The 26757-nt window shown below is 39.7% G+C and overlaps 1 protein-coding gene across 1 annotated transcript in view; it reads right to left on the bottom strand.

Moving 5' to 3' along the window:
- LOC140229715 (E3 ubiquitin-protein ligase UBR2-like) overlaps window positions 1-26757 on the bottom strand; it is a 69507-nt gene that overhangs the window by 4218 nt on the left and 38532 nt on the right. Inside the window, exons 22-47 of the mRNA XM_072309957.1 lie at window positions 25799-25862; window positions 24729-24853; window positions 24404-24456; window positions 23468-23573; window positions 21927-21975; window positions 21401-21555; window positions 20840-20930; window positions 20207-20295; window positions 19423-19697; window positions 18803-18958; window positions 17935-17981; window positions 16916-17009; window positions 15328-15510; window positions 14948-15111; window positions 14856-14893; window positions 14648-14819; window positions 13911-14007; window positions 13328-13388; window positions 12931-13018; window positions 12345-12400; window positions 7306-7402; window positions 6175-6248; window positions 5314-5470; window positions 4232-4355; window positions 2903-3042; window positions 813-984 (exon numbers count right to left, since the gene is read on the bottom strand). Coding sequence (XP_072166058.1) covers window positions 813-984; window positions 2903-3042; window positions 4232-4355; window positions 5314-5470; window positions 6175-6248; window positions 7306-7402; window positions 12345-12400; window positions 12931-13018; window positions 13328-13388; window positions 13911-14007; window positions 14648-14819; window positions 14856-14893; window positions 14948-15111; window positions 15328-15510; window positions 16916-17009; window positions 17935-17981; window positions 18803-18958; window positions 19423-19697; window positions 20207-20295; window positions 20840-20930; window positions 21401-21555; window positions 21927-21975; window positions 23468-23573; window positions 24404-24456; window positions 24729-24853; window positions 25799-25862 — 2927 coding nt within the window. The remainder of the gene's footprint in view (window positions 1-812; window positions 985-2902; window positions 3043-4231; window positions 4356-5313; window positions 5471-6174; window positions 6249-7305; window positions 7403-12344; window positions 12401-12930; window positions 13019-13327; window positions 13389-13910; window positions 14008-14647; window positions 14820-14855; window positions 14894-14947; window positions 15112-15327; window positions 15511-16915; window positions 17010-17934; window positions 17982-18802; window positions 18959-19422; window positions 19698-20206; window positions 20296-20839; window positions 20931-21400; window positions 21556-21926; window positions 21976-23467; window positions 23574-24403; window positions 24457-24728; window positions 24854-25798; window positions 25863-26757) is intronic.

Here is a 26757-nt window from a genome sequence, read left to right as displayed (position 1 = left end):
AAAATGCATGCGAACAATAGTTTAGTTGGGTTCCTAATATTTCAGTTCTGCATGATATGGACTTCTAACTTTGGTCCCATCATTCAGTCAAAAACAAGCCTTGTGCTATCTACCTATCTATGAATCACTGCATTCACTTTTGTGATTAATTTTTACGCTCTGAATTGTTTTGGATGATTTTGTACTCTTTGGTCCAGTACTGACAAATACTGTCTTTTGCTGTGAAATATGAATAATAAATTCAAATTTAATTCTTATAAGAAAACAGCAATTGATGGAATACTAAGATTTTCACTGGGCATGGAAGAAGTATCACAGCCATAATCCTACAACCAATCCAAATGATGGCAATAGTCTGACAAGTTTGAAAGAAGAAAAAGACAAACAAATGTACATAGGTTCTTTATTTCTACCTCTATGAGGTCTTTAAACAGCTAAGAGATGAGTGATAGTGCCTGATGAATGTACATGTAACACATCAAACGTGTCATATCTTTGGGAGTAATGACAATGATCATAATAATAATATGGTCTTCTTTATCTAGGGTAGCCTCTTTACTATTATCACTGTTCTACCAGAGGGCCCTGCCATTATTATTCCCCTACTGTTGCCAGGTACCCATTTATACACCTGGGTCGAGAGGGACAAACAAGGTGGGGAAAAAACATCTTGTCCAAGGATGCAAGCACTGGGCAGGAATCGAACTAGGGTCCTCTGATTGGGAGTCAGGAGTCCTATCCACTATGGCACAGTGCCCAAAATACCTGAACTTGATGGAGCGTCTTTACCTTCTACTGCTTGTCAAACTCACCTGACGAGGTCAGAGTGCTGATGGGTGACCTTTGACCTGATGTCGGGATGACAGCACCATTGCTTGATCATCTCCTCCATGAGAGGGAGTGAGGAGCAGTTGAAGAGGCTGGCAAGGTTGGTGGGCAGGTCCAGATACTGGCACAGTGGCTCAAACTCATCGATACCAGGGTCTGACCACGCACAAAGACAAACATACACACAAAAGATTAACACCTTGAATATCGTGTAATATACAAATAGTATCTTTATCACAATATTCCTTGTACTGCATCAATAAATTGAACAGCACCAAGGCGGTGTGTGAAATATCATTGCTTAACAATTCAGTACAGTTAAATTCATTTATTCAAACAGACTGGGCCTAATGCTTGTATGTAAAGCCAACAAAAACAACTCAAACCTAACATGCTCTTACATTAACCCGTTGAGGACAGGCTGATTTTTCTATAACACATATTTCCCATAGACACCTGTCTGAGTATACTCGGGACTAGTCTTCAACTGGTTAAATGCATCTTGATCCAGAGTAACAGTTTTAACTTTGGAAATGTGTGAAATGATGCTGTGATAACAAAATTTCAGTTTGGTAACGATGACTTGCTACTGCTTATCCTGATGCCACAGTTTTAACTTGACAGGAAAAATCAGAAGAAAAAAATTCCACATGTATGATGGAATATTCATTTAGTCAATTTGGGAATGATTCTCTGGCCATGAGTCTCTTCTATCTTTAAAATTTCTGAAACACATTGTGGACAGCCACCTAAAGAAGAAACATATACAATGTGGTATCATGGAGATTGATATAATCACAGAGCAACAGTGAACAACCAACCAACATGGTTAACCATACGATTGCACTGATGTCATTAAAAAACACACAGATGTACTACCAGTTAAATCGATGGGTTGAGTGCATGAGAACTTCATGCATTCTTTGTAAATATTTGCTGAACACGTATGCATCACGAAAGCATGGACAGGAATCATGCTACCACAAACACGTTTTAAAAAGTAAATATATGTTCTCAGGGGCTCTTTATGGTTTCAGTTTACTGATAATATTGTTGGTGCACATATCAAACTCGGACTATCACACCCACAAGCTTCGATACATTTGGACGTGGAACAATAATGTTTAAATGAAAGGAACTGCACTGAAAAAAAGGATATAAACCATGGGCATGGACATTTATATTAGTGGAAACACAGATGCACAAATTCCGTGATATAAATCATGAGAGTGGTATATTCCCCCTCAAATATTATGCTATGTCACAGCTGGATTTCTCATGCCGGAGCAATCATATCCTGTGAGATTTTCATTACCCTCACACAACCACAATGAAGTGGTATGTCATGGGACATTGTTAAACAAACATATTAGTCCCACATGTGTCATTTCAAGTATGCACCCAACTTCCGATGCTTCCATGCAGCGCCGTCAACATGAGGGCAAATCTTATTATTGACCGATTCTGTGACGCGCTATGTGTATTTTTGGCATGGGCAGCGCCATTACTGCGGTGTCTCAGCCGACCCCCCCTTCTCTCTCCCCACCCCTCTCACGCGCACGGAATGAAAAACTGATGCATGGTTGCTTTAGCCAATGGGCGTCTCGTACTGAGTGCGCGAATGCTTGGTTAGTGCGCGAACCTTTGTTACAAGTGCGCGATAAACATGTTGCCCGTGGGGTAGGGGAGAGCAGGGGGGGTCGGCTGAGACACCGCAATTTGAGCTCATGGCTGCGCCCAGTGCCATAAAATGTCTGCTGCCCTCAACGAACCCGAATCGGTCAATACCTCACTGCATGCTGACAGTAGTGCCCTGTACAGAAGCAGACCTCTCAAGTCAAACGCCAATGGGTTCTCTTGTTACCCAAATCAATTACTGGTACATCGCAAAAAAAGAGAAAATAATGAATAAACACCAAAAAATGAAAATTGGTTAGAGGATGCAAACTTCAAGGCATGCTTGTACTGCACCCTCACGTCACTTCTAAGCCATGTCCAAAAGAAGCGGCGAGCCGTAAAAGAGCTCCCGGATCCCTACCCTGCGAAAGCTGACTCTCTGTGTCTGATAACTCACTCTGCAGTTCGGCTGGGTATGGCACGCCGGTGAGGAAGTGGAAGAAGATGGCGGCGCAGCGGAGGAACGGCAGGCAAGCCACCTGGACGTGCTTGAGGAGGTTCCAGCCCTGGGGCGGGGGGATCCTTACCCTCTCCAATCTAGAGAAAAAAGCACATTGAAAGAAAGACAGGAAAAGAATAAAAGAAGCAGGAAGAAAGAAACAAAAGAAGGAAAGGAAAGATATTCGAGAGAACAAAGTTCATAAATTAGGAAAATGAAACAAAATAATAAAATTATACATATGTGCAAAAAACAAGCTAAATGTGGAAAAAAAAAAAACAAGAAGAAAGATGACAGTGAACAGTACATGGTAGACAGAGTGGATACCATATAAACAGAAAAGATAAGAAATCTAAATCACATTCATCCCAACATGACTGACAAATATATCAACTATTTTGCCACAGATTCCATTTCTAAGACATCTGTATTCATAAAAGAAAGAGTCAACTGAGAAATCAGCTGGAGAAACACATATTGCTTTAGTGTAATGTGTATTTGAATGAATTCTGTGAGTTACATGGCGTATGCATGGTATTTACAGGCAAAGCTGTGTCAATATACAGGCAAAGCTGTGTCAATAATGCAAGTCACAGGAGGGAAGAACAGTGTGCTTTGTTCTACCATGCAAATCCCTGTGATGGTGTTTGAACCAGGCACTACTCTCCTTGGGATTCAGCTTGCCACACTGTTGCAAACTGTCAGTGTCATCTCTGCAATCAACATTTCATAGTAAACCCCTGGGGGCAAAAGACTAGTGCACATTCCCCCTTGAAGTTTTACAGCTAACCCCATTTTAATGATGCATGGATCACTGACTTCTGCAATGTGCCCCTTAAAATGACATGCTTGAATTCCCACTTCTGCCTGTGGCAGGAATAATGTTGATATGCCTGACTGGATTCTGAGTTACCAAAAACAAAGGATGAGACATTGCAATGAGAGGCTTTGAAAAATTGAGGGATCTGACTTACACACAGGATGGTGTAAACATATGTGATATGTTCACATCTGTTTATATAGGGCATATGACTGATGTTTGTGTTTCACATGACTGATGTTTATGTATCACATGGCTGATGTACTTTTTACTACATTTATGTATTTGATGTTTTGGGAGGCTTTTGTATAAGGAAATGGAGAAACTGACTCATGGTAAAAAACAACTCTTTAAATGTGAAAATCAAGATATCTTGGAGATCTCATCACAACACAAAGCACTGAGGTTTGGTGTGAGTAGCGGAATATGACTGAAGACCAAGCTGGGTACTCCTCTGTGGTTCTTACCCGGCTAGTTCTAGCAGCATCTCGCAGACTCGGACCAGATGGTGACCCTCCCCGTTGCCGTCCACGTTGCTACCGTCCTCCTCCATCGACTCATCACCCGACAGAGAATTCATCTCCACATTATCTAGGAGGAAGAGATGAGAGAGAGCAAAATCATGACAATCTGAGGTAAATGAATGTAGATTACATTGAATGGCCAAGATGTGACATTTCTTTCTACAGGTATCCAAGGGAGACATCTAAGACCCTATGGGGGGGGGGGGACCCATTACTTGCCAGATGAATTCAGCAGACATCAAGGGGGTCATGGTGCCCATTTGAACAAATAGTTATTCCATCTTCCTGGTAGAGATAATTGATTGAGCTTGGTAAAATTTTACATTGTAATTTCAAGAAGATGAAAATGTGAAATTTATTGGCCCTCTGCTGGACAACGAATGGCTGCAATCACTCACTTGAGCCAAACAGGCAAGCTAAAAAATGAAACACAATCATTTTCACTTAAAGAAATACAAGTTGACAGCTCTGGTGGAGAGGAATGCCCCAGAAAAGCAGAGTTACAATTTTAAGCCAATACATTCCTGTTCAACCCTCAAACCCAGGATGCTAATAATGACTATAATATGGTCATATTTTCCCAGGGTAAGTGCCCAGAGTAGCAGCTTCAATGTTATTCAAAAGCAACCACTCAGGCAAGGGCCTGGTATAACGTGAGTAAACAGGTGACCCCCAAGACCCCAATCCAAATGACTGGGGTTTGATTCCCACATTGAGCTGACCAAAGTTGTGTGTAATCACATTGTCCCCTCTGGTAAGAGGCAAAACACTCTTGTTCTTTGGATAGGACATAAAATGGAGGTCCCACGTGTGAGAGAGTCACAACTCACGGACGGAAAAGATCCCACTTCATTCATTCATTGTGAAAAGCAGGGTGCATAACCCCATGAAGTAGTCCCACCTCACATCCAACTGGACCCCATGGAAGACCAACCAGTGCAGCTGAATGTGGGCTACCCAGCCATCTTGTCAGATAGAAAATAAAACAAACCATTGAACAAACCAACCAACCCCGCACTACTCACATGTGATGTCCCTTGGTGCTGTGAGGAGGATCTGGGCGAGATGAGCGGTGAAGACGACCCTCAGGAGGTGGTGATCACTCACTGGTCCTCCCATCAGACTCATGGACAGCCTCTCATTGCTGTTGTAGAGGCGGGGCAGTGACATGCACACACTGACCTGTGGGGAAGGCACAGAAGACACATCAAAGTATTAAAGTTTGGTGGACATATTAACCCCAAGCCATTAGCAAAAGACTTTACAGAATGTCTTCTATCTCTGCATAAGAAATTTAATATGACAGTCAAGCCAGCAAAGTATGATATTTTTTCCCCCTCCTTCTTCATATTTGAATTTTCCCTCAAATACAAAACCAGACGGTATGATGAAGGTATACAAGAAATTTTAAAACGTGAGTAATAATCAAAGACAAAATCTTGAAAATCACATTACTGATACTAATCCATGTCGATACATCAAAAGCAGAGCTAGATCTACTTTGGTCTGATGATCAACTACAAAAATGATATCAAGATTTGGCTGGACTATCTTATTTCTTTTTCATTTCAGCTCTCTCCATATATGCCATGAAAATGCAAATTATGTCAATTCACTTGTTGCTTACATTTCCTTTGAAATTTGCACAACAGTTTAATTTCAAAGACAATCTCTCTTCCAATGTCTCTGGTGTTCCTTGAAGGTCTACAAATAAGGGATAATGGTACAGAAGGGGAAAGAGGTGTCTGTGAAATGAGACTAACAGTGAAAAGTACATGAAAAGAGTAAAATCGGAGGACAGTACGTGCATTAACATAGGAGAAGATGGCAGTACAGCACACCACTGACAGCTCTTACAGAATCAACTTGAGAATAAACGCACTTACTAGTAACGTAAACATGTCAATGTCCAGTATACACGATTCAGGTGATGTCACAGAAGCTTCCTGAGGATAAAGAGCTGTGGGGGAAAACCAACAGGAAAGGAGTCACACAAAATGATACCTAGCCTTCGGTTATTCAAAGGTTGAAGCCCTCATAATGGTATCAATTTTACTAGAGTCTTATTCTGACCTCTGACCTCAGGCATGGAGGCATCTTACGCCTAATATATTAATTTTATCAATCTTTGAGTCTCATCTCAACACCTGACCTTGACACAGAAACACTAAACCCACAGATAACCTCACGACAAACTGCTCATTTAGTTTACAAACATATACTGCTTAATCAACTTCTGCCAAAGACTTTTTACCGTCAAAAGTGGCAATCATGAAATTTCAGACACAGACAGGTTAAATTCATAAGCCCTATACCATGATCCAAAAAGAGAATTGCCCTGTCACAGTACATCCTCACACTTGGTTTCATGCAATTTATTCAGATGCTCATTTGAATTACTGTATACACTATACAGCCATAGAATTTTGACCACAAATCTGTCCTAAATCCATGAACTTTGACCTCGTGGCCCCAAATTTACGAATCTTTTCTACTTGTGATTCATATAGCCATTTACCAGGCCTTAGAGAAATATTTAGACCTTTTCTCGAGTCATCAAGATGCCATGAAATTTTTAGGGGGCAAATTAACAATGGGTATTTAACAATGAGCTTGTACCATTATTACACAGTATCACCAAAAAAAATCAAGAAAGAAAAATATCTAGAGAAAATAATTTTCATTGAATTGAATTGAATTACTGAAACTGCGCTGGTCTTAAACTTCGGACACAGTGAACAGTTCCAGCTGTTTATTTTCATATTTCACTTCACATCTGTACACATACTTTACAAAAAAGAAACAAAAATACCAACAAGCAATTAGCAAAATACAAAATATGATATAAAGTTGGTCATGACAAGAAAGTGTGTCAGCATATGTACATAAAAGAAAATTCTCTATAACATGTGAAATATGAAGGAACCGCAAAAGCAAAGCTTGTGACAGCATGTTCCAATTTAATAGCCCATGTTAATTTGTCTCAGAATGAGGTCATTCTCTGCGGACAGACTCACCAGAAAGGAGCCTAATGGCGTGCTGCTGGACATGGGCGTAGTCACTCAGGCAGCTGTTGACCACAGCATAGCGGATCAAGCAACGCAAGCAGTCGTCCTGGGTTTAAATAAAACACACAACTATGAGATACACATCACCCTCAACCGACACTGGTGTATTTCATGCAAACTATTTGAACCCACACCACTGTTTCCTCGCCAACTGTGTGACATACATGTATAAGTAATACAACTCAAACATTCAATTCATTTTCCCTGAAAAACTGGAAGAAAATTGTAGTTCATATCATGGTAGACCTTCATACCAAATTTGAACAAAATCCGTGAAGAAATGTAGCCTATAGAGCGCACACAGATCATCCACCAACAATATGACCTTTGACCCTATAAAAGACAGAACACTGGGTGCAGCAGATCCAAAATCTATAGGCTTGTAGATTATTTTGTGGTAGATCTTTATAACAAATTTGAACAAATTCCGTTAAGAAATGTACCCTATAGAGCGCACATGAACCATCCGCCAACAACATGACCTTTGACCCTATAAAAGACGGCACAAAATCTTTCGACTTGCAGCTCATATCATGGTAGACCTTCATACCAAATTTGAACAATATCCGTTAACAAATGTAGCCTATAGAGCGCACACAAACCATCCACCAACAATATGACCTTTAACCCTATAAAAGACAAAACACTGGGGGCAGCTGATCCAAAATCTATAGGTTTGTAGATCTTATCACAGTACATATCTTCATACCAAATTTGAACAAAATCCGTCGAGGAATAGCCTATTGAGCGCACACAAACCATCCACCAACAATATGACCTTTGACCCTATAAAAGACAACATACATTTAGTTTTAAGGAGATTTACTTATTACAGACAACTTATTTGACCTTATCCAACATAACAATTTTTTTAGTTCAGAATTTAACAAATCCATCAGAATGTGAGGATCTGAATGGGAAAGAAAAACATTTGAGTCATCAGCACAAAGTATAAAAGATAAAATATTAGAAGCATTTGTTATATCATTTATGTACAAAATGAACAAAAGAGGTCTCAGTAAACTACCCTGAGGAACACCACAGTTCACAGATTGGTTGCAGGAGTTTTGACCAGATAAAGAAACGTATTAATTGCCATCTTTCCACCTCCCTGCTGTAAGGTCGCTCCTGAACCACTCCAAGGTCTTACCACGAATACCATAGTGACATAATTTATAAAGTAATATTTTATGATCAATGGTATTGAAGGCCTTGGAGAGGTCCAGGAAGACACCCACTCTGTGATGAGCCCTATCTACAGCTTTGACTACTTTTTCAATAAAGGAGAGAATTGTTTGAAAAGTGCTATGTCCTTTGCAGAAACCAAACTGTAAATCAGAAATGTCATAAAAATTAAGAAATTTAAGAAGTCTTAAATAAACAACTTTTTCTAACAGTTTTGAAAATGATGACAGCAATGAAATTGGTCTATAATTACAAATACCTTCTTTATTACCTTCCTTAAATATTGGGATTACTTTGGCAATTTTTATTCAAAATGGAACAGCACCATTACTTAATGACAAATTAAAAATATAAGTTAAAGGTTCAATGATATTCTCCTTTATATTTTTCAAAATAACATTATCAATAGAATCAGGTCCCGAACTTCTTTTACTTTCCAAACTCATAATGATATATTTTACCCCATAACTTATAATCGGATAAAAAAGAATGAATTTAAATTGGGTGATTGAAGAAATTCATAAAATTTCTTTTGAGATGTAGGAATCTTATTGGCGAGATCATGCCCAATCTGAGAGAAATAAAGGTAAAATACATTAGCAATTGACGCAGGGCCTGTTATTTCCTTATCATCCAATTCAACTGTTGTTATACAGGAAATTTACACGCTGCCCCAGCAGAGACACCCACCAAGGTCACGTGAAGTCATGAGTCTGTACACAAAATAAAGTATGGGCGACACTCGTGGTAAGACAGCGACGGGGCAGCCCTAACGCAACCAGTCCACAATATACCCACCATCAAGTCCAGCAGGAGTACTCTCGGAAGCCAACTTCTCATCAGACAAGTTACAATACATGCCACTGAGGATACACAGGTGTACTATTTTGCTATCCGTTTTTCACTCCTTAAAGATAATTTTATTAGATTATTTATTATACACTAGGACAAAATTTAATATACTCATACACTTTCGATCCCTTTGTCTGACATGCCCTTGACTCATATCAAAGTATGTGAAAAACATATCAGTGTATCAAAATTCAACAGGGATAACATTGTATTGTGCGGAAAAATAGTTCAACGTTGACATGTTGACGAGGGATCCTAGTGTTAAAAAAAAAGTTATGTTTTGGCACACACAAATAATGAATATCATGATTTGTTTGAGCAAAAAAGGATACTTCAGAAATGCTATCTATGTTTACTTCAAAACTATCCAAACTATTCAGCATTATCAGTGTCAATTATAATGAGAATTGCAGGTAAAAGAAGAAGGAAAAGGAAAAGAAAAGAGAAGAAAAATAACTGTATTACTGGATAAGAAAAGAGAAAAAAATAACTACTACTGGTACAATTCAACATCAACATTATGTCGACCACCTTATAGGCATTGGTAAAAAGCAGCGTAAGACAGAAGAAGAAGAAAGGGAAAAAAGTAGCAGAGATAACAAAAATTGCTAAGAAGAAAAGAAAAGAAACACCACACTCTTGGAGGTAACCAGCCCAATAACAGAAGCACCCTCATCAGCTAGGTTCTTTTACACCGAAATTTCACATTGCATGAGGGCTTGATCACACAGTCTAAAAGTCGCGTAAACGCATGAATCACGCATGAAATTTGGTTGTGCGTGCTTGTCTGTCAAGAATTTTCGCTGATTTACCTGATGAAAATCACTGATGAATTGCGCAAGAACTACGGAAAGATCACGCAAAAATCACTAACAAACCACGCACTTTCAGCGCATAGGCACGCAAAGGCCCCAAATAGGGTGAATACGTGGTTGTGCACGATGACCGAGGTCCATGGAAAACCACGCATAATCTGCGTATCATCACTAATGAACTGCCTGTGAATCACGCATGATTCACGTGTGAACACGATAGCGGCAAAATTTTTGCGAACGATCACTGATGTTCCACGCATATTTCGCGCATTGTCCGCGTAAGAACTATGCAAACTATGCAAAAATTACGTAAAACAGCGCAATACTGCATAAACTCTTACGCGAAGCCGATTTTTGAGCTGCTCAAAACCTGGAATCGCGTAAAGCAAGCGCCGATCCGGCGCACAACTCCGAAGGTTCCACATCAGACAAAGCGCATGTATCGAATTTCTTGCGTGATTCATGCGTTTACGCACTTTTTGGGCTGTGTGACCGGGCCTTTATATAGGTGCCTAGAGTATGCAAGCAGATGTGATTATTTACTTGTGATGTGGTTACCAGCAACAGGCATATCCGAAATGGCATGCCGTGTGGAAAGAGCAGTGGATAATAACAAGAAAGAGGACGACTTTGGAAGAAAATAAGCTATTACTGGATACATACATAATTTATCAGCACCTGATACTCAACAGACCTTCCTTACGTTTTCTGATACACATTCACTAAACCCATGTATTATATACAACACTTAAAATAAAAAATGATTCATTTCGGGGGTTTTTCTTAATACACTAATACACTGAAAAAGATAAAATGGTTTTATACACTTTCTTATTCCTCTTCTGACACTCCCTTGACACATATCAAAAGAGTATCAATTTTGATATGCAAAAGGAAAGAAAAATAGATACTGCAGGAATGAATACCAAAGGGAGAATATATATATCAGAAATCAAAATAATTAAACAACCAAGACACCATCAATGTAAGTGATGCTGCAAACTGGGGGTATGTAAAAGGAGAAAAGGGGGAAAAAAAAGGGCTTGGTACCGTCAAAAGGCTTAATAATGTTGCCATAGTGTCATGGCTCAAGTAGCAGTCGTAAAGTTGCATACCATATCAATAGTAAAGATGCAGCGAGGTTAATTTGTTACATCAGATTAAAGACCAGCTGCTGAAATACAATATTAATCAAGATTAGGTTACAGCATCCACCGGCTTAGCAGCTTGGCTTGGCATTCCATAACATGAGAGAAGAACATAGTGACGAAAAAAAAAAAAGAAGAAAAAAAAAGGGGGATGGTCTTATACCATTCCTAAAAGGGCTAACACAGAATCGGGATCAAATCCCTACTCATAGTTACTCTAACGACAAATAATCAGCTGTCAATCAGTTGCTTTGAGAAAAATACCGCAGCCCCATCATGATAAGTTGATGATGCCAGTAATGACAAAAAAAAAACAAACAAACAAACAAACAGATTAATCGTTCATACATGCTGCAGTTGACTCTCGGATGCCAAGTTCATTTACAGAGAAAAACAAAAATCAGATTACATAATACTTGTTTGTGCACACAGTTGGAATGGTTACCTGGTAATAGGCATAACTTAAATGCCGCATGCACTGTGTGACAGTAAAGAGGAACAAAAAGACCGTGGAATAAATAATCTAAAACTGATGAGTTCATGTGACGCCTCAGCGTACATCCTCCATACGTTTCCGATACGCTTTCAATATACCTTTATCATTTACAACACTCTATAATCTATACTCCCAAAGCGAATAATGTAAACTATATCCAGATATGGAGGAAACACCAAAAAAATAACCCAACAGCTTATGATTATTATTATTTTTTCTTTTAAGATGCGTTTTCTTATATCTTTTCTGCTACACCCCTGACACATGCCAAAGATATATCACATTTCATCACTATAATACGAGAAGGAAAATTTAATACTTTGGTAATAACATCCGGTTTTTTGTTTCTGTTTCAGAACTATCAAAATGATTTCACAAGGACACGGTAATTGATACTGCACATAACACACACAAATACACTTCTGTGTCACATGTTTATGGAAACAGAAAACAGATTTCAGAGGCAATGAGATCTGTAATTTGGAAACTTACCTGTCTCTGTGATAGTGACCCAAACAGAGCTTTCCCTTCATTCCTCAGCTGAACCTCTGAGGATGAAAATATGACAACAAATAATACTTGTCAGTGTCAATGCCACTAGTTAATTTATCATCATCATCATTGCTATCAACATCATCAATGTCATCACCACCAGCATCGCCACTGTCATTATTGTAATCTTCATCATCGTCATCGACAGCATCAATGTCATCGTCATCATCAGTGTCATCATCATCATCATCGTCATCACAGCATCACCATCAGTCACTGATAATTCTGCTGTGAGGAAAACAGTTGCTCTCCTTGCATTTATTACTATCTGGGAACAGCTCCCTTTAACATCACCAAACACCGTATTGCGCAATCCATGTGTGCAATCACAGGAGACAAAAAGAGATTGTTGAAGGAAGACATAACATATCCATATTGGACAATAAATTACCTTTTACAAAAGTAATTATTTTTTTTACAGTAAAGTACTCACACACAGTGCTGCCCGAAAGGAAATGTGCTCGGTAAATTCCCCTCTGACAGGAAGATATCATATCAATACATCACAAACTTGATTTCATCTCACCTGTGGCCTGGATGGAGTAGGCACACGTGTTCCAGGCTAGGATCGCCATTCTCCTGTCATCATCATTTGGCATCACATGGAGACCAACCTGGGAAAGTTCGGACAGAATATTTTGACAAAATGCATTATGACAAGTGCATTCCTGATCTCTATTCTTTTATACTCTGTCCTATTCCACACTTTACGTTTCCCCTCCTTTTGTTTTGTTTAAATGCCAATTCAATTCATTCTTGCACAGTAGTACACTGGGTGTAGTTAGATTTTTGTTAATCTTCGATGTTAGTGCCCTAATGACAAAGAATGTGTGAAGTGTGTACGTGTGTGCATGTGCAATGGTACCTATTGTGAGTTTGTGTGAGCAGTCATTATTCAACATTTAATCAAAATCCCAACTTACAGTGTACGCTGATCTTGTGAAGTGTCTGATCATCTCCTTTACACTCTCAGAGATTGGCAAGCTGCAGTAGGAAGAAAAATAGGCGAGTAGTAACAATAGTTTCCAACTTCAAACAAATCATTCAAGGAGAGCATTAGAGAGCCAAGAAACATGGGAACTGCCATAAATAATGCTGCATGATTAGCAGAAATGTTTCCCTGCATCAGCATTAGGGATTTACGCGTACTCAATACTTGGTAGTTTTGTTGTTCTATTTACAGGGAAACAGATGGACTGAGGTCTACCAGGGTCTTTGAAATCTTCAGATATTTTTCAGGGGAAAATTTCCCTTCTTGAAATTGAATAGCACTCTAAGTCAATAGGCATATATTTTCAACAAAATGGGATACAATTCTACGTAATGAAATTGCTACACAAATGGCATCCTGTAAAAGAGTCGTATCCAAAATGCATAGCAAATTGCTATGCGATACCACGGAGATTATTCCCCCTTTTGATGTGACCATTCAGGATGTACGATAGGAGAGCTGTAAAGGACAAGGAAGGGCAAAGTAAAAAGGGAAAGTTGAGGTGTCATTCATACCATGAGACCTGGTTGAACTGAAAGAGCTGCTGGAACTTCTGGGAGACTGTCTCAGCCAGGAGTCTGGTCAATGATGGAATCTGGCACGGCATGAACCCTGGTGAAGCAGAAACACAAAGAGATAGTCATGGTAATGATATATAAAAATATAAACAGATAGATAGATAGACAGGTAGATAGATAGGTAGATAAACAGATAGATAGGAAGATGGATACATAAATAGATACACAAAGAATAAACAGGCATATAGACTGATAAATAGAAGGATTAATATTTCAATCAGTAACTACTAATAAATAAGGATAAACATGGAAAGTGGAAGATATTTTTGAGCTAGCTTTCATGTAAACTGCTTTCATAGTTCTGACTAAAATCGTATCACATTTTTCAGAAAATGAGAGAGAAGACATGAGAATGGGAGACATGAAATGAGATGGAAGACATCTAGATAAGAGTTTAAGAAGATGCAAATCATTCTTCTCTACTGATATACAAGATTACCCACTTCCTTTTCAGCTTATAAATCTGAACAAATGAATTAAACTACCATGAAATCAAATTGTACGTTACACAAGCCTAAGATCCCATCTTTACTCATGCTATAGTTCCACATTTAAGGCACTCCCTGATGATCGAGTTAATTTATCCAAGGACACATAAGACAATACAATCTTGCTCATACTTCATCTTCCTTTGATTTCCCTTTTATCTAAGAAGTGCTTGAGAACAGACTTACTTCCCACACCAATCTCTCCTTCTGCCCCTGTCCTCTCTGGCACGGCTCCCGTCTTCTCTTTGGCATCATCCTTCGACTCCATTCCAACATCATCACCCCAAGCAGCACCCGCCGCAGCCCCGCCGCCGACCGCTCCCATGTCCTCGTCACCAGCCCCGGCAGCGGCCTCTCCCTCCATGTGGGCCTCTGCATTACCATGGCCGAGCACATCGTCCTCCGTCTCCTCCTCATCCTCGTCCTCCCCCTCTTCTTCGCCCTCATCGGCAGCCTCGTCATCCCCAGCTGCTGTGGCGCCGTCACTCGGCGCACCTTCTCCCGACTCCATCGGGACCACGTCGGACTCCTGGTTCTTCCCCGTTGCCGTGGCAGCCGTCTCAAACTCCTGCTGCTGGGCGGAGGCTTGCAAGGTCTTCTGGATGCCCTCAAGCCACTCCTGCAGGCTGATTGGGGTCTCGGGAGATTTTCTGTGGTAAGCATCATGACGAAATATCCATGGATGGAAATAGCCTAGTTTGCACCCTAATCACAGTCACTTTTGATCATAATAAGGAATAATGTAATACCCTCAACCACAAATTATATACCTCAACAAAAAAAGAAAAAAGAGACAAACACTCAAAATGTCTTATCATGAAAGAACACCCGGAGACCTGACTATCACACCCAAATAACACGAGTACCTTTCTGCGACAGCACCCTCTTGAGCCGCATTCTGCAGACTGTGGACCGACGGGAGGAGCGGGATGACGGTGTTGCTGAGTGTCTCACACAGGGGACACAGGAACTGGTGCTGGCTGATGTCATAGTTCAGCGCCCCACGCAGGTTCCGTCGCTGCTCCTTGGCCATTAGAGACTCAAAAAACCTGTTGTATGCACAAAATTATGCCCCCAAACATGCAATTACTATACAGAAACGTGAATTCCTTCAGGTGTTCTCTGAAATTACTTTGTAAATTGATATTCTCTACAGTTCTACGTAAGATACTTTCATCATTCAACTATCGATAAAACTACATGTACATTCAAAATATTGTTATTAAATTTGGTGGACACATATATTCATTTCCCTCAACGACAAAAAATGGTTTGGCTAGGGTTCAGAATGTTGTTCTAAATTCAATTTCATCTCAAGCATGTAAAACCAAGACGCAATTTTCTGAGTAAACTATGCTCCTTCATTTACAATGCTGCAGAAGCCAGAAATTCTGTAGAACCTGCCATTTGCATTTAGTGGATAGTAACATCAACTGCAAATCATTCACCAACTGGCATATTCACCGGCATGCTGTTCGCACCAATCAGCATACACAAACTGAAAGTGACTGTCAATAGGTAAGGATGTCATCTCCCTAGTCCACATTAGCAAGCTTCAGATTTGTCACGCAAATGCAACGACGACGCCTCCTTCCAGGTTGGACAATGGAAACAGCCGTCTCGCGCATGTGCAGAACACCATTTTTTTGCCTACTAGCGTCATCTTAAGCGTTTGCATCGCAGATCTAAGGGTCGCTATTGTATCACCACAGCATTTATGAGATGTAATATCTTTTCACCAAAGTGGTTCGTCCAACTTTGCATTAAAATCCAAGTTTTGGTGATTGACCTAACGCTAAGTGAATGGATCGTCACATTCAAACTTCAGTGCACAGGCATGTAAAAGGTTTTAAAGGACAAGTTCACCTTCATTAACGTAAGGATTGAGAGAATGCAGCAATATCAGTAGAACACATCAGTGAAAGTTTGAGGAAAATTGGACAATCGATGCAAAAGTTATGAATTTTTAAAACTTTTGTGTTGGAACCGCTGGATGAGAAGACTACTAAGGCTCATGATGTCATATAAGTATAACAGTATAAAGAAAATGTAAAGAAAATTCAACATATTTTCACTTTTTTCGCATAATAAAAGAGCACTTGACTTGCCTCTTTCTAAAGGCAATGGGAATAATATTACCCATAACATATGTCAGTAACGAGTCAAGGGAATGTGTACTTTTTTCAAAAGATGAAATTTTGCGAAATTCTCTTTATATTTTCCTTATATGGTTGTACGCATGTGATATCACACACTGCAGTAGTCTTTTCATCCAGTGGTGACTGCACAAAAACTTCAAAAATTCATAACTTTTGAACGGATTGTCCGATTTTCCTCAAACTTTCAATGATGTGTTCTATCAATATTGCTACATTCTCTCAATCCTTATGTTAATGAAGGTGAACTTGTCCTTTAAGAGCGATAGCATCTGCAGGCAGTTCTGCGACGTCTTACCCCTGCCAACAGGTGGCATGCATGATGTGGCCGCAAGAGTTGACATTCGTTCCCCAGTAGAGATTGGCGCTAGCAAACAGTGGATCAAATTTCTCTGCAGAGCAAGATACATAAATCAGCAAAATAGATTACATGACCCTTGAGTCTCTCTTCCCTTTGAACTGTTCTCACATAACATTGCTCTTCTGATTGAAATACAGATTTGTACATTTCTGGATATTTCTGAATATCTCTGATTTTCTTTATGGGAGTGTTGAATCACTTCCTTTTTTCTCACAATTTAAAATTGTCTCTGGCAGTTTGTTCTACAACATCAAATCATGTCAATAAATCTATTCCGTATATACTTTTTGTTTTTTAGAGTACTTTCACTTTCTGTATAATTTGTCATATGTTCTCAAAGGACACAGCAATATCCTTTTTTTTTCCCTCATCAGTACTACAGAAATAAAAATTATACTATAAAAAGAAACAAAAACAGCACCTAGTAGCTATCAGAACAAATTGACATGATCAATAAAAATCATCACATTTTACATGGATGAATATTACACACAGATTTGCAATGAACTATTCCTTTCTGACTGCCTGATCATGTTCACAACAATAGATCATCCTACATAAAGTCGAAGAAAGAAAAAAATGTGAGCAAAGGAAAAGAGATATTTTTTGTATGGGTGCAAGGGTTGAGTCAGAGAAGCTTTTTGTAAATAGAGCTAAAATATTGATTCTGTCATATTCACTTTTTGTATGAAAATGCACATGAATTAAAAACATTAAGGATTCTTCTGACACAAAACATTACAGTGTGCTGTTCTACACATTCTATAACTGTGAGTCAAAATTTTACAGCCTTCCACTACTTTGAAATATCCTACATGTTTCACTACATTAGTGGTATCAGCATAATATTTACTATTATGACACAGGTGCATAACACATTTACAATTCACTCTACTCAATTGTGTACCATATAGGTAACCAAAGTATAAGCCACAACAGGTGATGGCTTCACTTACCAGAGTTCTCTATTCTTTTATGTCTTGCCTTTGAAAGAACTGTTGACCTGTCAGATTCAAACAGAAATGGGTCAGACAAGTTTAGGCATTGTGCAACATCATCAGAGCCTTCTATCTAAAATTACCTATCAATTTACCTGATTATCTCTCACTCTACTTTGATTTGGGAAAATATAATATATCAATATATCTCATTTAACATCATACATATAATCTTGTTATTGATAACTATAAGATGTGTGAGCACAGAAGGTAGTATGATGTACGCAACAGCTATGTGAGCCAACATCTTTGGACACAGTATTCCAGCACAAAACTGATACTACATTTTCATTTGAAGACACACATTAATGGCAGGTCAGTCATAAGATTTTTTTTTTCTTTCTTAGGGGTGATTTTCTAGAAATGGGTATTCTGTTGTCTGACTGAATCTTCTTTTCAACTTGACAACTGCATCCCTACTGCAAAAGTTGTGAGGTTAAAGGGATCGTATAGTTTTGGATGAGACCTAACGTCAGGTTTTTAACATTTTTTTTGGTGAGATAATGAGAAACCTCTCATGAAATGTGAAAAAGCATGTAATTCCAAGAGGAATTCAACATTTATTTGATGAAAATTGGTTTTGAAATGGCTTGAGATATCTACAACAGAACGATATTAATACAAGTTGGGACCCATCTTTTATTACGATCGCTTTGTTTTACTTTGTTTTTGGATTTCTCAGCCATTCCAAAGCGGATTTTCATCAAATAAACTTTGAATTCCTCTTACAATGGCAATACTCTATAACATTTCATAAGTGGTTTCTTAATATCTCACAAAAAGTTAAAACCCCAAACCTCAACTCCACCAATACTACACTCAGTACCTTTGGATGAATGCAGCCAGCACCATGGCTTTATTATCAAATGCTATATCTTCCTCCTCTTGACACAGGATGCAGGTTGCCGTCGACACCTCGGCCATGACGGCAGGGCTCTGCCTGGGACCGAGGCAGCAGGGGTACTCAGAGCCAACAGGCTCTCTGCGAAGATAGAGGAAAGAGAGAAAGGGGGGGGGGGGGGGGGGTTTGTGGGCAATAACTTGTATTACTTTGTATGGAAATAAAATCATCTGAATTGAACAACAGTGATTATTGCTGTAGAAAAATGCATTTTTAATATCCCACATCTGGAAAAATGAATAAGTCTGGTACAACAGTCTGGAAAAAACACAAAAAGTCATACACAAACTGCAAAAAAAAAATCTAGACTATTCCTACAAACAATACAATCAACTCTACACTGGGAGTAGGCAAAACCTTGGGCTGAGAGGAATCCCTTCGAAATAAAGATGTTACCATTATCTTCTTTTTTTTTCAGAATTATAAAATTGTAATAGTAAAAAAAAAAATGCCAATTAGAAGGCCTGAGCAAAGTAGATAGGCAGAGGTATCAAAACAACCACAATTTAAGAAGAAACTTTGAATATCTAAAAATTTGTTCTTACCCAGTGTCCATGCTACAGGTGGAGGAGGTTCGGTGACGAGGGGTGCTCTCATTGGTTGCATCAAAGAACTCTGGATTTTTGCGGATGAAGGTTTTCTGCATGGCGGACATCTGCGTCATGAGGTGCTCGCGGCGTTTCTTGGCCAGTGCCGCCTTGCGCTTGCGCTCCTCTGCATCCTTGGCCGCATCCTCCTTGCCTGAGGCACTGGCCGGGGGAGGCGGCGGCTTCATTTGGGCAGCCGGGTGGCCCGTCAGCTTCTGGACCTGCTCGAATTTCTGCAGAAATGGAACACAAGAACAACAGAGCTTGAAGGATTGTAATTCATCTTCACTTTGCATTCACAAAAACAAAGAGCCAAAGATATCTGAATCGAAATAACTGTCATGATACCATGACATTTTGGTTTTTTTAATGATATAAATGATATTCAAAACGCATACTTTCGTAGCAACAGATGAATGCAATGGGCCCTATGGAGACAAGTAATTCACAAATTTCCTGGTGTCTTTTGCATCCCAATGATGTCACTGAACATACAGTTATTGGTCGAACACTTCAAACAACTTACGTCTCAGTCCTGTGTCACAGAAATATCTGTGAGTTTCCAAGTTGCAAAGAAGGCCATTACCGTGGAAACATTTACTAATGTAACAGCTGATTGGTTGTTTCTGGCCTGCTGCCAAAGTGACTGCAATTGTTTCAACGGGGAGGGGGGGGGGGGGGGGATAAGGGTGGATAGGGAAGGGGGGTAGCACATGGAAGAGTGACAGTAAGATGAACTCACCTCTAGCACCCACTGAAGGAACTCACTGTGAGCCTCAAAGCGGGCATAACCCACCAGACCCTGAAGGGCCTCCAAAAGACTGGGGGACCCTGCATGAGAAGACACAGAAGAAACAAGGCAAATCGACACTGATATGGAAAAACAAACAAACACAAGAAACAGCTGGATAGATCCTTTCTTTCAAGCATCGAATACACATGCAAGACTTATTCTTGAAAATTTGAATTTGTGACACAAACGGTGCATGAATAAATGGTGATGGACTGTCCCACATCGAGATGAAAAATTCACACTTTGGAGCTGTCTCACATTGCCTCATTCAAAAAGTTTTACAAACGGTGCATGAATAAATGGTGATGGACTAGTCCCACATCAAGATGAAAAATTCACACTTTGGAGCTGTCTCACATTGCCTCATTCAAAAAGTTTTTGTCTGTGAAACTTGACTTCTGTCATTTCCCCCTTTAATATTGCAAACTTCAATCTAATACTATTTTCAACACCATCAATATTCCCCCTAATATAAAAGGAAGACAAGGTATAAAAACCTTAAGGGAAAAGTTCACAAAGGATTTCATCTTGTCCAACAATTTGAATGGGTTGTCAAGTTGAGGAAATCTGTGTGTGACTTACCGTGTGCTGCCTTGATCATGAATGTCATCGGTTTGCCCTCCTTATGACTGGCCTCCGATTCTAGTATCGCCACGCCCACCAGGTACAGCACCTTTGAAGAGATGGAGAGACACAACATAGACTTGTTGAGTTAACGGTAACAGCGAGTACAAAAGGCAATAATAAACACACAGACTGCATCCATCTTCATCAGACTGATCCAATGATAACAGTAGAGTCCCCTTGACCTTTCATATGTAAAAGCATGTTTCATCCTTCTTGTGTGTGTTTATAAAAACTACATTAGAAGCATGACGCTACGCTTACTTGGGGGTCACAGGTCAAGGATATGAAGAACGTTTTCCTGCAACATGTATGTATCAAGCATCCCTCAGTATATTTACCTTTAAAACAAAAACTTGATATCTGCCCACTTTACTGAGAGAACACAATGCATTCAGTAGAGCCAATCAGTTTTCTGTTACCAACACTCATATACTATACCTATCCCTCCTCCTCCCCCCCTGCTCCTTCCCTCCCCTTCCCCCTCCCCCTCCCCTCCCTTCCCACACCCACACTCACTCTGTGCATGATGTTTTCGGTGAGGTGGATTCCCTTTGGCTTGCGAACCCTCAGCAGCAGTGTGCGTATGATGAACATGAAGGTGTCGCAGTGGAGGATGCGGAGGAGCGGCTTGAAGCCGGCCGTCAGCCCTGGCTGCTTGTGTGGCACAATCACTGGTGGCAACAACGATAACAGCAAGACATAGAGTTTTCAGCAGTCACTGACATAGCCTAAGTCTACTGAGCTGCAGTAGGTGGGTTGACTGCATGTACATATCGTCGGTTGAGAATGATAAGGGCGTTAAGTTGTCACAAGACCCATAGCATTCGAGACAACTTAACGCCCTTCTCATTCTCAACAGACAATATATATATGACTAACTGCCATGCTCTCACATCAAATGTTACACCCTGATACGTTCTTTACACAAACTTCATATATCACATCACTTCTGCTCTGCTCATGTAATAGATAGCCCTCACTCCCAACAATTAAACTTTGCACCACTTATCACACTAAGTACTGTCATTCACTGTATACTCACATTGAGGTTTCCCTTCCAGCTTTCTCCTCTGCCTAATTTGCTCCTCAGACTATAATGAGATGGGAAATAAATAGATAGAAACCAAACGTTACTGCCACGAAGGCAACAACACGACACATCCTTCATGATGAAAGTATCCCATCACTATGCAACTTCTGTCATCCCTGTTGTGATATCTCGTGTTCTGACTCTATGTCACCTTAACCCTAACTAGGCCGGGCTATTTAGGTAGATCATAGAGCCAGGGGGGGGGGGGGGGCCTCCCAGGCCCCCCCTCCAGATCTCGGCCGCTGACTGCACGATCGCGACGAAAATTGGCACACACATTGCCTATGATGTAATCTAAAGTACTAAGAAGTTAAATTTTAAAAAAATTATCATTTATGCTAAATTATGCTAATTTATGCATAATGATGCATGAAATCAGACAAATTGGTATAAATCACTAAATAAAGCTCAAAATGGACATATCTTTTGTGCAAATATTCTTTTTAGTGTCCTGAGCAAATATAAGAGAAAAAATTGTGCCATCAGAAAAAATTTCTTAAGTATTTTATTGTTTTTTGAATTTCTTATGTATTTCTTTGTTTTTTTACTTTATGCTTTTCATTGTTTTTTCGATGAAACTTGTCCGCGACATTGTTACGAACAAGAAAATATGTAATTAATTGATTTTAATCAATAAAACCCTAAAATAATCATACTTTTATGAAATTTGCCTGTAAGCACAGTTTGCATTGAAATTGTACACGAATTCACGTTTTTGAGCAATTTTTGGTCTGACATGCACGTATATATTTATGCGCAACTTCGGAACCGCGCACCCGGGCGTCGCAAATTTGGTGTCAAAAGATGCGGGAGACTCGAAAGAAAAAAGTCACGAAACGTCGCGGCGATAGCTTTTTGCGTTAGCGATACATCGCGCGAAACGTCGAGGGGGGGGCCTCGGAGGCCCCCCCCCCCGGCCTAGTTAGGGTTAAGTCTTCCTATGCTACTTGAAATAATCAAATATATGGGCATGCATGTCAACTTTCTCTACTTGGGATATATGCAAAACATTTTCCTGGCAGCATTCAAGATGCTAATGGCTTTACTATATTAGACAGGCCCTATGAAGGGATGCCATATCATTGTATACAAGTGAATGTTGTCAGAACAGTTTCTGCATCTGTCTCCCCCTCTGCCAAATGATCATATGTTGGTCATTGCAAGAGTAAGTCTTTGCTTTATTTGTCTCACTACAACCAATACCTTACATTTTCGTTGCAATGGTTAATACTGACTGCAAAATTCTAAAATATAAAAACCACTGCAATGAAATAAATTTAGAATTAACTAAATATATTTTAGAATTTTGCAGCCAATGTTTACATTTGTTGCATAAAATTGTTTGTATCTGACAATTTTTAAGCACTTTGACGTCATTATAATCCAGGTAACCGCAGAATACATTGACTTTGCCATAAGAATGATGATTCACATAAACCGTCTTCTATCTATCCAGCCATATACGCCTACCCATCATGGTAAGGGACACGTACCTTGGTTTGATCCACCTTGCCATAGTGGTAGAAGTAAGGGCTGTACTCATCTAGGCAGTCTGTCTTCAGCTCGTACATTCCTTTTCCAACTCCACCCGTCGGCTTCCTGAAACGATAGCGTAGCATGCAACAATATCTCAAACTGACGATTACCACTTGGCATGCACAAGTATCTGATCTATGCTGTTCTTAAACCATCTACTTTTACAATGCACAGCATATGTGCATGTATATTCATTGCATACCAGTGCACAGGCATACTGATGATAGTCAGTATGTATGGGGACAGAGCCTTCTCTTCTGTCGCGCCATGTCTGTGGAACTCTCTGCCAATCCCACTTTGGAATTGTAACAGCCGCAACCCATTGAGGACGAGTCCCGAGTATACTCGGGCAGGCGTCTATGGGAAATGTGTGTTGTCGCAAAATCAGCCCGTCCTCAACGGGTTAATACCTTCAAATCTGAACTGAAGACATATCTTTTCCAGCAACTTTGTAAATGATGTGTGACATATTGTGAGAGCTGGGTGCCTTTGAATGTTTCTGCAGATAAATGGCGCTACATAAATGCTGCTTCATCATCATCACTGATTGATCATGATGCCTCAATCACTCAATAATTTGAAGCATGAAATTAAAGCAAAATCCACTGAAATATAACAATAAACATACAATAGTTGTTACGTTTGTGTTAGCTGAGTGATAAAAATACTAGCCATTACACTGGAGATCTTCCTACTTACTACTTCTTACACTCTCTTCATCCACACAACCTCGCTTGTAAAAAACAGTGGTTGTAATTTTCAACATCTAGGCACGAGCTGACTGGTTGCAAAAAGTTATTACCCAATCGATATTGACAATTCCACAATGATTTTTGTTATAACTGGTATGGGAGGGAAAAAACAACCCAACACTATCCAAAATTGATACTTACTTGAAGTCTGCTACGTGGTTGATCACTGCTTCCATCCCAGTCTCATGACAGTGCTGGAAATGAAACAATTCAGAATTGTATTAATTATAATAGTAATTAATTAGAATATTGATTAATGAATAATAACAATAATCAACATATTGAAATCATTTTCATACTTGAGTGCATATGCATATACCTTACTGAATATTACCTATTGCAAGAACAAAGAGTTTTCCCATCTATCCTCTCAAATTTCTGCCAACTGTCACAAACGAGCAAAGTTCTACATGGCTTGGGGTTAGGGTTGAAAGGTGAGAGATCATTGATGGTGCATGTGACTTACGTCCTCTGGCAGGGCCTTGGTGAGCTCGCTGTGAGCCATGGGGTTGATACACAGCTGGTGGAGGACCTCTCGTCGCACACGAGCCTCGTCCGACACCTCACCCACCCCTCGCACATACCTCTCGCCTGCAACGCAAAAATAAAGTGAGGGTTTAGGTACAGATGAACTGTAAGCACTCGGCCTCAATTCAAATGTCATGTACATTGTTTCTTTATGCAGTAATGGACACATATCTCAATTATTACACAGAAGCAGTGTATCTGAAATTGGCACTGATTCCACTTGACATTTGACCACTTCTGAAATCACCAAGCAGCAGATGCCTGGAAGTAAAGTTGCTGGTCTGAATACAGTTGGCCATTTGACAGTGTGAGCAGCTTGACGATGGACATTGCAGCTGGAATACATGCATCTTAGCATAGAGCAACACATTCTTGACATAATTTGGCAAACTCGGCCTGCCTACGTAGGCATTCCATGTCCACCATTCATCTACTCAACAGCTTTTCACTGTAGATCATGTAGGCTGGGCAACAGACAATAGTTACGTTTAGACAGTGACCCTTAACCTCAAGGATAGCTATCTTCAAGGATAAGCTTGTAGTTATGTAGACGCACTCGTTGATAGCTAGTACTTGAAGCTAACTTGAAGACAGCTATCCACAAGATATCTCAGGATTAGCGCTCTATCAATGAGTCATGGGGGCCCCCACTCATAGTAAAGCATCTTATGGACAGAACTTGTTGATAGGAATTTGTACCTAAGTGTAGTTATAGGGGACAGTGAGCCTATCCTCTGCACAAAACAAAGCAAAACAAAAAGGTCCTAATAAAAGGTGGGTCCCATCTTTTATTCGGATCTCTTTGTTTCTGGATATCTCAGCCATTTCATGACCAATTTTCATCAAATATACTTTGATTTCTTTTTTAGAATTGTATGCTCTTTGATATTTCATGTAAGTGGTTCCTAATTATCTTGCAAAAAATCCAAACCTGAATCCCCATCTCAACCAAAACTCAACAAAAACTATATTATCCCTTTAATGAGAGAAATATTGAGGAGTACTCACAGAGAATTGTGATGAGAAGACCCAGGAATTCTTCGATAATGACTGGCAGATGAGCATTGCAATCCTGACAACAAAAGAGAAACAAAAGTTACAAATAATGCCTCCGGCCTCCTTTGGGCAGAGGCATAAAAACAGTGCCTTGAACATCTTGGTACAGATGATGTGCATTATGACTATCATAATCTAGTGCAGTGTTCATGAAAAGGAGCAACACCCATTAAGTCCTGTAGCAAATCAGTGATCAATCTGATTGTGATAAAATGATGAAGCACATTCTTCATCAAATATGATTGGCTGAGAGTGTACACATGACCAGGCATTCATTGTGCCAACTCGTAAGTTTGCTTCTAACCAGTCATTAGTACAATATACTGACCTGTCATTAGCATTTTCACATCGCAATGGTGACTGCGTAAGATTTCAACGTTTTATTCATTTTTACTCAACACATGGACTTTAGGATGTCGGTATTTATCAAATGACCAAGATCTGCTTCATCATTTCATAAAACGAATACAAATCATTTTGTTCCGGCATAAGCATAATTATCCACTTTCCATACCTTCAAAACAGTTCAAACATTCTCAGTCATTACTGTGGGCATATTAGACTTTTTCAGAGGTACCTTGCGTGGGTAATTCTTACTATTGCCCTCAATGATGTGTACTATTTGTATACAAGTTTATCCTTTGTCACTGATTATAGCTGGGCCTCCTAAACCCAGCCTCCCCTGAATAGGCTCCATGATTACCCTAACGAAAGCCCATTCACACGCACTGTTATGACTCTCTACTTGTATGAGTACTGTCGTAGATATAATCATAATGCCATTAGAAACATCTTTTAGAGGATACTAACATTTTCAATTGTACTTTCACTGGTGCTTTGCTGAATTGTGCCACAACAAGTCATGTAATCTGACCAACATTCTTCAATGAATAAGGAAATACAGAATACAA

Source organism: Diadema setosum, chromosome 1 (genome assembly GCF_964275005.1).
Source record: "Diadema setosum chromosome 1, eeDiaSeto1, whole genome shotgun sequence".
Taxonomy (NCBI): Eukaryota; Metazoa; Echinodermata; class Echinoidea; order Diadematoida; family Diadematidae; genus Diadema; species Diadema setosum.
This window is presented reverse-complemented; position numbering and strand designations above follow the sequence as displayed.